Source organism: Candoia aspera, chromosome 6, assembly GCF_035149785.1.
Source record: "Candoia aspera isolate rCanAsp1 chromosome 6, rCanAsp1.hap2, whole genome shotgun sequence".
Classification (NCBI taxonomy): domain Eukaryota; kingdom Metazoa; phylum Chordata; class Lepidosauria; order Squamata; family Boidae; genus Candoia; species Candoia aspera.
In genome coordinates this window covers 74,866,798-74,880,111 of record NC_086158.1, presented here as the reverse complement: position 1 = coordinate 74,880,111, position 13,314 = coordinate 74,866,798, and the positions used below count along the sequence as shown (strand labels likewise).

The following is a 13,314-nucleotide window of genomic DNA, read 5'->3' as shown; positions in this document are numbered from 1 at the left end:
GGTTTCTAAATCAAGCCTTAATAGATTACTTAACTGCTCTGCCCTTTAAAATGAGTTCTCAGTGTCTTGTTAGTAATCCAGGATCCACTTCTGGCATCCTTCCTTCCATTTCACATGCCAAAAGTAATCAGAGGCAAACATGACACCATCGGGAAGTCCTTGTCCTAACAGTCAGGAACCACGCTGAGACAAGGAATAAGTCTCTAGTGTTTTATTACTGCTACATTAGATAGAAAATCCTAACAAACTGAAGAAGCATGAGAAAACCCATACAGATAAACCCCCAAAGTCAAGGCAGATCTGTTCTGAGTTTCTTTGAATGAGTGCTCAATTCCTCGCTACTATGCATGCATTTTCCCCCCTGGATAGGGGCCCCCTCCTGCTCACCATCAGTGCTCATGGCAGTCCTGAAGGCAATTGATTAAAGATGTGGTTGCAACTCCTACCTGTCCAGGAGCAGGATTTTTTATGGCAGCCAATGCAGCCGTATCAGGAAAGTGTTTATTGCATTAAGAAAACACTAATGTGTTATTTCCCTCTGAGCAGTACAAAGAAAAAGTAGGCTGTTGCTAGGTGTGAATGCATCCAGCATCAATAATGATGAACTGTCTTTGGTTTCCAATAAACTTGATAGATGGGGAAAATCAACTCGAAGGTTTTGATGTTGGATAGCTTTTTAGAAAAAGCAAGGAGGTTTCGAATTATTGATTGATTGATTGATTGAACAAACTACCCTACCACAATCAAAGTAACTTTAAGCAGCTAACGATGTGCGTGTTTGTGTGTGTGTACACACAGTATATGTGCACACACACACATACATACTGCTATAGATCCCTTTATATACAAAGCAAGAATTAAAACAACCACTCAAGTTAAAGCCACTCCCAATCACCATATAAAATATATGTGAATATTAGAGACATCTCTTGCCAATTAACTGGTACTAACTTATTACCAGCTTATGTTTCCCCAGCAAGAGCAATAATAGCTGTGTTATGGAGGCTATTGCACAAGCCAGCATCCATGCTTGTATGAACCACATAAAAGATAGTAAACTGTGTGCCTGTGGCTTGAAGACAGGAGATCAAATTATGAGCAGAAATAAATCATTGCAGCAGAAGTCCAGGGCATAAACATAAATTCACCTATGGGATACCAATTTCTTGAATTACCCTCCATTCCAATGTTCTTTTCATTGTTCCTTGCAAACAATGCTGAGACATATGATGGATTTTCAGGGATAGAGGGAGCCCATCTAAAACATATATGACATCAGGGGGCTTACTGTGCCAACATCATTTGAACCATTTCTGTGATCTCCTCTGTTTCAAACTCTCTCTCTCTCTCTCTAATACAACTTATTTCTAAGAATAAGCTCATTTGCCTCACACTACAGTACTGGGATACCATCACATTTTACAAAATCATCATCATCATCATCATCATCATCAAAGCCTTCATTTATTACAGGCTTTTTAATTTGCTAGGAAGAAAGAACATTTCTGGATGAAAAGCCTGTAATTTCTCCCTCCCTCCCTGTATTGGAGAAAAAAAAAGATCAACCATGCAGCAGACTTAGCAAAATCTGTTTTAGGCAAAGGGGGAGATTTAGCACATGTGTCATCTTTTGCTGTGATTGTTTGCCTCACCAGCCAACAATTCTTCACCTCTTTGATCCAGGTCTCCAGTTACCAAATAAACTATGGTTCCATTTGTCCAACTTTCTTGCTTGGCCTGAGTGTCTCTGCCCACTGGCCCTGAGGAAGTGGGTCTAATCTTGGCCAGTCTTGCACAGCACAACAGCATCGAACTGAGTACCATGGAAAACCCACAAAGCAGGAAAGATGCAGTGTAGTTGCCAGTTGTATCCACAAGCCAACCTGTAGGTAACACAGAAGACTGGTTCACATATTTGGACTAGTTCACACAATTCTGCAAATCAGGGTTTACTGACAATCAGCTGGGTTTATACAATGTGGCATGAATCATGGTGTACAAGTGAGAGTGGCTAGGATGTCTTTCTTTCTGAAACCTAGCAAAGTATATGAACCCAGCCGGCAGCTCTTGAAAACAGTTTCATTTCCATTACTCCTGCAACGAAACGCCATCCCAAGGTATTAAGTGACACATCCATCCAAATTCAAAGGCTGTGGTAAGTTAGTGACACATCCATTCGGTGGCCCTGACAGTGTTACGCTTTAAGAAGGCACTGAAGATGGATGTTCCTTTGGGGATTGGGGCCAGGATGTTGATGAGCTTGTCCTGTGAGATGTGGGGGACTCCCCCAAAATGTATGTCATCTTGTTGTGACTTTTGTTTTCTTTCATGGGACTGATTATATTCTACTTTTATTGCTGTCCACCCATTTTTGCAAGTTGGGTGGCCATATAAAGCCCTTAAACGAATGAATGGATCATCTCCCTGCAGCATCAAAACATTTCACTTCTCCACTTCACCATGTCCAGATTTCTCCCCATTCCAGGGGCAAACTCTCCCTGGAGGTCAGGAGGGAACAGACCTTCTACTGCAGAGGCAAAAGGTTTATCTTAAAGGGGCACTGGCCCTTCCATTTAAAAAATAAGGTGGTCCAACAGCTGTTTATTCTCCTGCCCTGTTTTTATTAGTCTCTAATTTTTTAGAAATTGAGGCCAAATTGCTCAGCAGATGCTCTGTGATGATGTGTATGTGAAAAAAATCATCATCCTCCCTGGTGTCCATGTGTGTGTGGGCAGAATGGTGGACACAGCATTGCGATGCAGACCCCAGTCCTTTTGAAGATCTGCTTGTCCCAAGGGGCAGAGCTTCCATCACAATGTCTGTCCACCATCTTGCTGCTTTTGTTCTCACCCCCTCCACAGCCTCTGTGGACCATTCTCATTGATTTGAAGGGGAAACAGTCCTGTGAGAACTACAAATCCCAGCATCCCTCACCATGTGGGCTGTGCACAACCAGGAACGCTCTTCCTGAGAATTGGCGACCAGTACCTGAAAGTCTGCTGATTCTCCCCTGTGTCTACTTGCTCTCTTATACAACACAAGCAGGAATTAAGCCAGTCTGCTGAATCAGCATGATTTAAGTGTGATGCGTAATTCTGATTGTCTTGGCAGAGTTTCAGTGCCTTGGCACAAACGTTTAATTTCTTTACATTAAGACCGACTTGGCTGGTAGATTGGGATACTGAAGTAGATAAGCTTTTCTGCTTTAACAAGACACATTGTGTTTGTGGAATGAAGTAATTTGTTTGCTGCAGATCAGCAATCTTAGAGGAGAGGTAATGAGCAATCAGAAGGAGAGAAGAAGAGGAGATCTGGAAGAAATTCTTTCTTGTGGGCAGTAGGTTGTGAGGTGCTAAACAGCTGGCAAACCTGAAGTCTTGTTCCAAGCACTGCTTCTCATTGGCTCATGTGCTGATCCAAAACTCCCCATCATATCTCGAAAGGTTCTCTGTGATCTCTTGGTAAAAGGTTTAGTGCATCCCGCATGTCTTCTGATGGGCAATAGCTCAGCGAGTCCCTTTTCTTGAGCTTCTCAAACACAGTGATATTTTGTGTCCATGTGCTTTTGTTCTGGAAGCAGTCTTCTCCATCTGATTGACTTCCAACAACACTATTGGCTTTGGTTCATCAATCCCAAAGTCCATTAATGCAGCCTCACATTCTTTGAAACACTTGTTCTGCATATACATATATTCTCCACTGAAGCAGAACTGACTTCTTTCTACTTGCCAACTGATCCCCCATTTCTCTACAGGAACTCTGTTCACTTGTGGATTTACCACCTGTTCCCTGTCCATGATACCAGTCTGGGGTGTTGTTGGCTGGCAGTTTGAGATCTAGGTGGACAGATCAATAATTTATAATATAACTGCCCCAGGCTCTTGAGTGCAATCCAATCCCATTTGTTTGGCATGATCACCTTCCTACACTGGATTCCAACTGATGTGGCAATTTTGAGCCCTGGTCATTTTGGTATGCACAGGAGCTTAAACCTGTGGTTCTTATGGAGTGCTTTCCTTTTCTCTTCTGCAGCATTTCTCCATTCCTTAGATTCAGAAGATGACATGTCTTCCCATTACAGGGCTCTTGCATCTGTTTCCTCTTGGCAAGATAGGAAAGCCTTCTAGGTTGATCCCCTTTGTTGAATCTCTGAATGCTAGCAGCATTCTGTTTCCCCTTCTGGCTCTGACTTGCTATCAAACTCAAGGCACAGATCAAAAACTCCCTTGACGCCTATGCTCTTGACTCACTGCTCATCTGGACGTGTGGAACAAGATCTGACATTTCAAGGTTATTGTGTTTTTCCCTCTCATCAAAATAAGCAATGCTGCATATTTGAATAATTTGTGTGAAGAGATCTATAATCCTTGCCTATAGCAAATATTTAACCAGCACTCCATCCTCACATGTGCAATTCAGTTTAGTTCTCTTCTTTTTGGCACATCGGCAAAACCTTAGAACCAAACATTCTCATGTACCATAACCTAGGCTGGACTTTCTTCCATGCCATAGTTTATATGACAGTATCTTTGTGCCCTGGACTGAGAGTCTCTTTTGCAGCTAGATAGCCTTCAAAAGAGAAACCTCTTTTGCTTCTCTCTGGGATTTATTTGCCAGTTCTGCATCCTGCACTTCATAATTTCTATTAAGACAGTAATTTTTATCATTGCCATGAATTCTGTTCTGGAAAATAGGGCACTGTAGCCCTTTGTTCTTTCAAGTACTTTTGCATTTGATTTGCCATATATTCACCTCCATTATCTGTGCACACAATTTGGGACTTTCTGGTAAATTTGTTGCACACCAAAGACACATATACTGTACTTTGAAGTTCTCCAGGACCTGACTCTTGTCACCAAGTAAGTAGTGAAATATAATAATTTGTAAAAGACAATATGTATCTGTTTCTACCTGGTGTAATTACTTGCATAAACTCTGTGGACCTGCACTAGGGGCTGGGATATTCTTTTCTGTTCTCTCTTACAAGTTGTCATATTTGCTGCTGACCACTAGAAGGCATATAACTGGTTTCATCCTTGTATTGGGACTTGTCAGGCATAAGTAACCTTCCTTCCTTCCTTCCTTCCTTCCTTCCTTCCTTCCTTCCTTCCTTCCTTCCTTCCTTCCTTCCATCCATCCATCCATCCATCCATCCATCCATCCATCCATCCTTCCATCCATCCATCCATCCATCCATCCATCCATCCATCCATCCATCCATCTTGAATTAGATCTTATGTATTTTATGTTCAACAGGCCTTGATGACTATATTGCAACGCATTTAGCCTTAGAGCTATCTTTGGCCTACCTGTCAGTAGCTTGTAGGAATGGAAGTCTATAGATACTATGGAGATACACCTTCCTTTTTTCTTGTTTGCACTCTTAAACTATAGCTATCTATAAACAAGCCCTACTTACAGGGGAGGTTTTGAGCCTTCTAATATGAGGCTCATACAAAACTAGCAGTTATAAGCTCTCTAGTTTGAGAGTACAAATGGACAAGAAGAAAAAAGGACAGCATATTTCTATGGCATTTTTTTCTCTCTAGAAATAAAGGCCAAGTTACATTTCTTTTATACAGCAGGGGCACATTTGCTAAGCTGCACATGGCAGCATTCTGAGTTCTCTAATTTTTGAACAGTCTCTGGATTCCTATGCCCCATCCTTTTGTGCTACAGGCTTACATTCTTCCAGTGACTGCATTCTTTCACTGCTCTGGTCTTAATCTGTGTATAAATTTATTTTCTGAGATGGTGTCTTTTGTAAATAATTCTCCATTTTGAGTCACATAACAATGGCCGCCTAAAATTTTACATCTCTCCTATGATGAACACCATAGTGTTTTGCTGGGTCTTCACATATCCATGAATCTATGGAGACACCCAAACTGTTTGTGTTAACTCTGCGCTAAGGTTTGATGATAAGGAATTGGAAATAGAAGATGGCTTAAATTCTCATAGAACATGGGGCTCACAGGAGATGATGGAGTAGAAGATGTGGAGTTAGGAAAGAGGGAAGCCTTAAAAAACCCAGGGGTTTGTTGGGAAGAGAAAGCTTGCATATAAAGATGATGGCTGGCAGATGAAATGGCTGAAATGGATTTAGACAGCATTAGCGGTGGTTGAAGATAGATGTTCTAATCCAGAAAAGACATGGCTAGTGATCCTAAAATGGATTTGGGAGTGTTTGTACTGCTAAAAGCTCATTAGTACCTGAATGATCACAACTCCATAAAGGTTCAAGGGTGAGACCAGAGAAGATGACATTCCAGAGGGCCTTCAAGACCTGGCTCTTCTCCCAGGTTCTGGGTTAGAGTGGTTAGAGCCCCTGCTGGGTGCACAGTATTTGTTGTATGTGTTGACTGGTCCACGATCTGTTTTCTGTAGATGGTTATTTTTATTATGCCTTGTATTGTGAGCCGCCCAGAGTCAGTCTGGAGTTGGGCAGTGCCTAAATTGAACAAATAAATCAATAAATTGCCAAAGAGGAGCAGTGTTGTGGGGCCAATGATGAACCAATGTAAGTGCCACCATGGAGATCTGCCAAAATGTAAATGGAAGAAAGAGGATCACCAGCTGGATTCAGACCAACTGCCAATTCATCTGATTGATTTAAATTCCTAGCTAAAATAAGCATTATATACAGTATCAAAGGAAGCACATTATATAATTGGTAAAGACCTTGACTTTTCTACCAAACATATTGCTGAACCAAAAATTGAAGGTAAAGCCTGATAGGTAAAATGCCTCTTATTCATCTTGGAGATCTGATCCCATTAGTTTATTTACACAGAAAACTCTTTCTGAAATTGATATATAGAAGGCATTAGAATGCATGTGTTTATATTCAGATGACCTAATATTAATCAAGCCATTCTTTGAGAGAAATAAATCATTCATATACTTAATAAATATAATCTTATATAAAATAAAAACATGGACCTGGACCTAATTTTTAAAAATGTAATGTTAGCTTTGTGTCCACTCTATCCATTATCAGTGTGTATTAGTTACAACTGGAATGGAAAGAAGAACTGGGTGAAGCCATATTCCACAGGTGTATATAAACAGGTCTGTATGTTATTCTGATTCACTCCTCCATACTGACCTGCAACAGGTGGGCTGATCAGGTAAGGGACTGCATGAAGGAAGTAGACCATTCCAAGGGCAGAGGATAAGGAAGCGGTCCCCACAACATCTGCTGTCACCACTGGGATTAGAGTGATGTAGGCTCCATCAAAGTAGCCAAAGGTGAAAGAGAAAGGGAGGAGGAGTGGAAAGCTTTGGAGAACTGGAAGGAACAGGCAACAGAGACCATCCATTGCCACTGCAAAGAGGTAGCAGAGGTAACGATGCTCCTTCAAACACCTGGGAGGGGATGGTCAAGAAAAGAAAGAAGGAGAGAGTTAGTTATGATAAGATCCTCTTTCTCCAAGGGGGTGGGGTGGGGGGAAGGCTCCTGGTTGGTCTTGTGGTACCACCTCTCATTCTTGTTTCCCATCTTTGGACTTTGAGCCTCTACAGATTTTTTCTCCTTGCAGACTGGCTATCACTTCATCCAAATAAAAAGCAACAACTGCTTTCCAGGTTCTATGCTGAAGCTAAACTGTAGTGTCTATTTTTAGAAATTAAAAATTATTTTTATTATTTTTATTTATTTCCTATCCTGCCTTTATTATTTTTAGAAATAACTCAAGGCGGCGAACATACCTAATACTCCTTCCTTCTCCTATTTTCCCCACAACAGCAACCCTGTGAGGGGGGTTGGGCTGAGAGAGGGGGACCGGCCCAAGTTCACCTGCCGGCTTTTATCCACTTGCTTTATCCCTTTCTGGGAATCCAGTTCAAGTTGGTTTGGGAAACTTTTTTCAGACCGGTAGCTTGTGGAAATGCTACCACTCTTCCAGAAAAGCTGATGGAAAAATTATATCCCTTTCCTGTCCTGCCCACTTTCCTCCCTGGTTGCTGCTTGATTTTACATTTTTCCTTTATGAATGTAATGGGTTTGGTTGTAGTTATTTAGGTATGGCATTCCCAAATCTGGAACATGCCCAATTTGCCTTGGGTTGGCACTTTTCAGAATTCCTACTGTCAGTGCTGACTAGGAATATTACATGTATTCTCATACCATATCAGGAGGACACCAGGCTGGGGGAGGCTGAACCAAAATGTTTGGTATCCCATTTTTCAGCTCAAAAAGGCTCCAAGAGATTGCAAAATGGTTTAAAAGAACCAAAGTATTCTAGCAATTACTATCTACAGGTCTGAAAAGTCTAGGCTCATAAAAATCCTAGCACTATCAAGACCCTTGTGACCATCCTCGGGAGGGTGTTCTGAAGTCAAGGTCCCACAAGCAAACAGAGAGAAGCAACCAGGCTTATCTCTAATGCCCTGTTCTTGACTTGGACAAGCTTGGCTACTGAAGGTAAAACTGCCCCCAGTTTGCCAACTGAAGGAGGAAAAGTCATTGCAAAGGGTTGGCTTCCTTCTTCCTACTGAAGACACTCTGTTCCAACTGCCAGTTGACTCACAGCTATCGTTCAGAAGGGAAACCCACTCTGGATTCTGTCCCTGGCCAGGAAGCTGCCATTCCCTTCTTTGGCCAAGGGAACAGTTGATGTGTGGAAGAACTTCAGGGAAACTGACTCTCTTGCTCCACCTTTCAGCCTGGCTGTGGAATTGTGTGCACACACAAAGTCCACACCCATCAGAAGGTTCAAATCTTCAAAGAAAAATAATAGTATAGGAGCAAGAGAAAACTAAAAACAAAGAGGAGTTAATTGCAACATGTGGTGAGGGAGACCATCACGAATCATGCTTCTTAAAGGATAGCTTGGGCGGGGGGGGGGTGACTGGGATGAGGCATTAGTCACTTTCAAGTTGCCTGATTGATGGGTCATAGTGCAGAGATGCTTCATAGATCATTCAAACCCCAAGACTTCTCTCAGGAGATGGAAAACATTATATTAGAATGAGAGCAGCTGAGGACAGCATAGGCTGTGTCCACAGTGGCCTGAGAATAAGACAAAAGACTGCATCACAAGGGAATGTCTTCTGAAAACAGCTACTGGCATGCAAGGAGAACATCCAGGTGCTTATTGTCTTGCACCATATCCTTCTTCCACATGGCCCTCTGACATTTACCTTCGATCCGTGAGCCATCCAAAAGTAATATTCCCAACGATGTCAATGACCCCAAGGACGGACATAAGAAAAGCTGCCTGTTGGTGGCTGACTCCGACACTTAATGCGTAAGGCACTAGGTAAACAAACAGTGGGCTGCAGCCATAAGCCATGAATAAGATGGACACTGCAAGTAACACAAAGTCTGGCATCAGTACAAAGTTGTACTCCTGCTGGGAGCAGTGGCAGACACACTTGTGAGACCACATTTTGATCGCAGGTGAACAGAAGGACCACTGTTTGAAGTCCGGCTTTTGTGCTTCCAGCTCAAACTCTTGCTCAGAGAATTCCAGCATGTTCTTGTGGTCCTCTTTTCCTGCAATTGGCCTCATTAAGGCACCACAGACACAGAGATTCAAAACAAAACCACCCAGGATGAGTAAGGCGCCACGCCAGGAAAAGTGCTCAATGAGAAGCTGGACCACGGGAGCAAGGATGAAGGTCCCAATGCCGCAGCCTGACATGGCGATTCCATATGCCAGGGCTTTCCTCTTGTGAAAATAGCTGCCCACCATTGCTATGGCTGGGGAGTATGAAAGGGCAAACCCCAGTCCTGGAAAGACAACATCACACACGTACACAACAAGCAAAAGATAAATTAACAGCAGCAATCAAGAGGGGATGAGTAGTGAAACACTGTATGAATCTGCATTACAAGGAAGAGGATGGGATATGATCAGCAAACCACATTTTGCAGGTGCCATACAAAGGACCTTAGCTTAAACTTGTGACCTGTATATACAGCAGAATGAAAAGCTCAGCCATGGTTGTGGGTGCCCTGATTCATGGCAGTTTCATAGGGTTGGTTGGTTGGTTTGCTTTCATAAATTTCCCTTCCTGTTTTGCATTAATCTGCCTTTTAATATATCTGTATGACAACTGGGTTGAAATACAAAGACTGATCTAGTATATATTTTTCCCAGCATTACTCTTAAGAACCAGCATGGAGGCAACAGGTTCTCCTGTTCCTCTACTGCACCTAAGGATAAAAGCCCTATTTATATATCACAGTCAATACCTACTATTCCACATATCTTCTATTAATTTGTTTACCTAAGATACCAATCCTTAATATTTCTAAAGCTTTGAGTTCCACAGATAGTTTATTTCTCATAATAAATTCCATTAAGGAAACCTCTATGGATATTTTATAATGCCATCAATAAAAAGAACAGTTGTATTTAAAGACAACACTTCCAACAAAGGTTGATGTGGAAGTGTTGGCCCAACACACCAAACATCCATCATAACACTGGATTTTTGTTCCTTGCACAAACAAGTCCTTGGCAGCATTTCAGTGCAATATTTCTGCAAAACTGTTATTATATGGCAGGGGTCTAAGCAGTAACTCACATCACTATAGCTACAATGCAGGCTTTAATAAGTGAGCAATTTTAGCATAAACATTTCTATGTCTCATTTTGATCTAGGAGAGAACAATGGGATGCTTTTGTTTTGTTTTTAAAAGGAATGACTCAATTCATTGGGAATGAGACTCTGGGCAACACAATCAGCAAAGGATGCTAATTCTGCATGTAAAAATAGTCAATTAACCGTTAAATGTTAAGCCTTCACATACACCCAGATAAAAAACAGCAAACCTAAATTTTGAATTCTGGAATTAAGATTTCACCACCACTCAAATGTGAGTGGTTTTCCAGATCTAACTTTAGTTCTATTCCATTTTTCTTTATGTTCCTTTGCTGGTTTTGTTCAAAGTGATCTACAAAATATCTTTTTCCTTCTTCCTTTAAACAGTTTCTTGGATGTCAAGTCAAATCTCTTTATTTTGGCAATCAACCAGCAAAACAAAGCTTTGAAGAGTAAAATTACAACTGTCCCATTAAAGTAATAGCGTAATACTATAAGAATTGACTAAAGTTTTTGATCACTAGGAGAAATGATAAAAACATAATACTAATACAACTAAATTGTGTAAGTTTAAGATTTTAAACACGGAAGATAATTTTCTTGGATATAACTCCCACCGGATGGCTTTGTACAAACATCCTCTCTTCCTCAGTTCCCAAACTATAACAGGGCAATTATAGTAGCCTATTTCCAATATATAAATAAGAAATGTACTCAAGTTGCAATCCTAAACAAATAAATTCAAGAGTAAATTCCACTGAATGCATTGTGATTGTCTCCTAAGCTAATGCATAGCAGCTGCACTATAAGATCACACTCACATGCACTATATACTGCAGAAAATAGAACAGCAGCTCCCACTAATGTGTGCACTATCATATCAGTGCCAGTAATAATAATACCTGTAAGAATGCCCAAGGAAAGGTAAAGATGCTCCAAAGTTGTGGCAAAGGAACTCAAGATAAAACCAGCAGATGCAAGAAGTCCTCCAAGCATGATACCCACTTGACTAGAGACATGATTGCTGATAAAACTCCCAAGAGGAGCTTGAAAGGAAAAGAAATGCAGCAAGAAGTGAGCACACCTTTGTACCAGAAAGTATGCTTTCATTTAAAGCCATGCCAAACCTTCAACTATTTTAATTGTTCCCTTTACATTCTGATGGATTTTTTAAACAAATTTTCTTTTTTCATTTTGTTCCTCCAAAGGAGAATATTTTTTTTATGAAATTCTGATGGGGGGAGGAATATGATGCTTATGTTTAAGGTAAAATAAATAGAAAAAAAAGAGCATCTTTCAGAAGGGAAGTTTAATTTCAGGGGATTGGAGGACACTGGCAAAGGTTTAGTTTCACATAGGCAAAGTCACCCACAGAAACCTACAGCAGTAGAGTATAATAGTTATATGGATGGGCTCTAACTGAGGAGACCCAGATTCAGGTTCTCCCACAGCTATGCAGCTCATTGGGTGATTCTGAACCAATCACTCTTCATTTAATGTAGAAATAAACAAAAAATAGACTGGGCGAGGAGTTATAGGTTCACAAAACTGAGGTCCTGGAGGCCAGACAAGTTCTAACTTCAATCAATAAAGCAAATAGGTTCTTCTAAGTTCCACAATAACTCACTCTGTATCAGCCTTCTCCAACCTGGTTTTTTCAGATGCATTAGGGCTGCAATTCCCCAAATTCCCAGTTCACAATTCTGGGAGTTGAAGTCCCAACAAATCTGGAGGGCACCAAATTAGGAAAGCTGAATTAGACAAAATCAAGGACTGTGTCCATTTGGTTCTACTTATTTGGAACTAAGCATAAGGAGGATATGGATAAGAGCACAGCAGAAACGTGCTTTGCTAGATGGAGGACTGCATCTTAAAAGTAGCTCATCATTTGCCACTGTAATATATAAATACTTACCACATAACATAGTAGCACAGTCTACAATGGAATGGATCCAAGCTGTCCGGGCATAATCTTGTGCAAAGTAAGTCTGGAACTCCACAAAAAAAATTGAGATACATCTGGGGAAATTTAAAAAAAAACGTGACATTGGATGCAATCATAAACCTTTCAGACAAATACCACCACAGTGAAAGATTAAATGGAAACTGACCAAAGACCTACTAATTCCATGATTAAGCCAAAATCTCTAAAAAGATGTTTATGTTCAAAGATGTGGAGATGCTCTCTTCAACATGCCAATGTCAACCATCATACCGAGGTATCAACCAACATACCGAGGTAATAGCAGCAATGAACTACCTCTAAATGCAATTATTTTCACACAGATTGAACCATATCAACCATCATACCGAGGTAATAGCAGCAATGAACTACCTCTAAATGCAATTATCTTCACACAGATTGAACAAGCACATGTAAATTTAAGAGCAACAGATTCCAGCCCTCTAATATACTTGAGTAGAAAACATCTGGACAGAAGCTTTGCAAAAACAGTTTTTAAGCAGTGTCATGAATGTGGACAGATTGTGAACAGAGCTTTCCTATCGCCTCCATTCAGGTTTGTTCGATCCATAAAAAATGCTTGCCTGAACGGAGCTTGCTGGTGTAATGATGATACTATGCAGTGCTAGTGGATTTCCATCATTATCAGGGAGGGCAGAGTTTGAGAGCTTTTTTTCAATGTTATGGTTATACAAAATAAATACTGTAGATGGAATCAACTGGTATGACTGAAGAGCCATGATAAGAACAGGCCAGATAAATTCAAAAGTAGACTGGGGCAATATATATTTTTATAT

General features: G+C 40.9%; 2 protein-coding genes across 2 annotated transcripts in view; both read right to left on the bottom strand.

Moving 5' to 3' along the window:
• Positions 1 to 13,314, bottom strand: part of LOC134500247 (putative lysosomal acid lipase/cholesteryl ester hydrolase) — a 265,244-nt gene that overhangs the window by 183,870 nt on the left and 68,060 nt on the right. The gene's annotated exons all lie outside the window — the stretch shown is intronic.
• SLC16A12 (solute carrier family 16 member 12) overlaps positions 1,550 to 13,314 on the bottom strand; it is a 46,867-nt gene continuing 35,102 nt past the window's right edge. The window contains exons 3-7 of the mRNA XM_063307427.1: positions 12,470 to 12,573; positions 11,457 to 11,600; positions 9,145 to 9,736; positions 7,109 to 7,368; positions 1,550 to 1,883 (exon numbers count right to left, since the gene is read on the bottom strand). Coding sequence (XP_063163497.1) covers positions 1,624 to 1,883; positions 7,109 to 7,368; positions 9,145 to 9,736; positions 11,457 to 11,600; positions 12,470 to 12,573 — 1,360 coding nt within the window. The 3' untranslated portion in view covers positions 1,550 to 1,623. The remainder of the gene's footprint in view (positions 1,884 to 7,108; positions 7,369 to 9,144; positions 9,737 to 11,456; positions 11,601 to 12,469; positions 12,574 to 13,314) is intronic.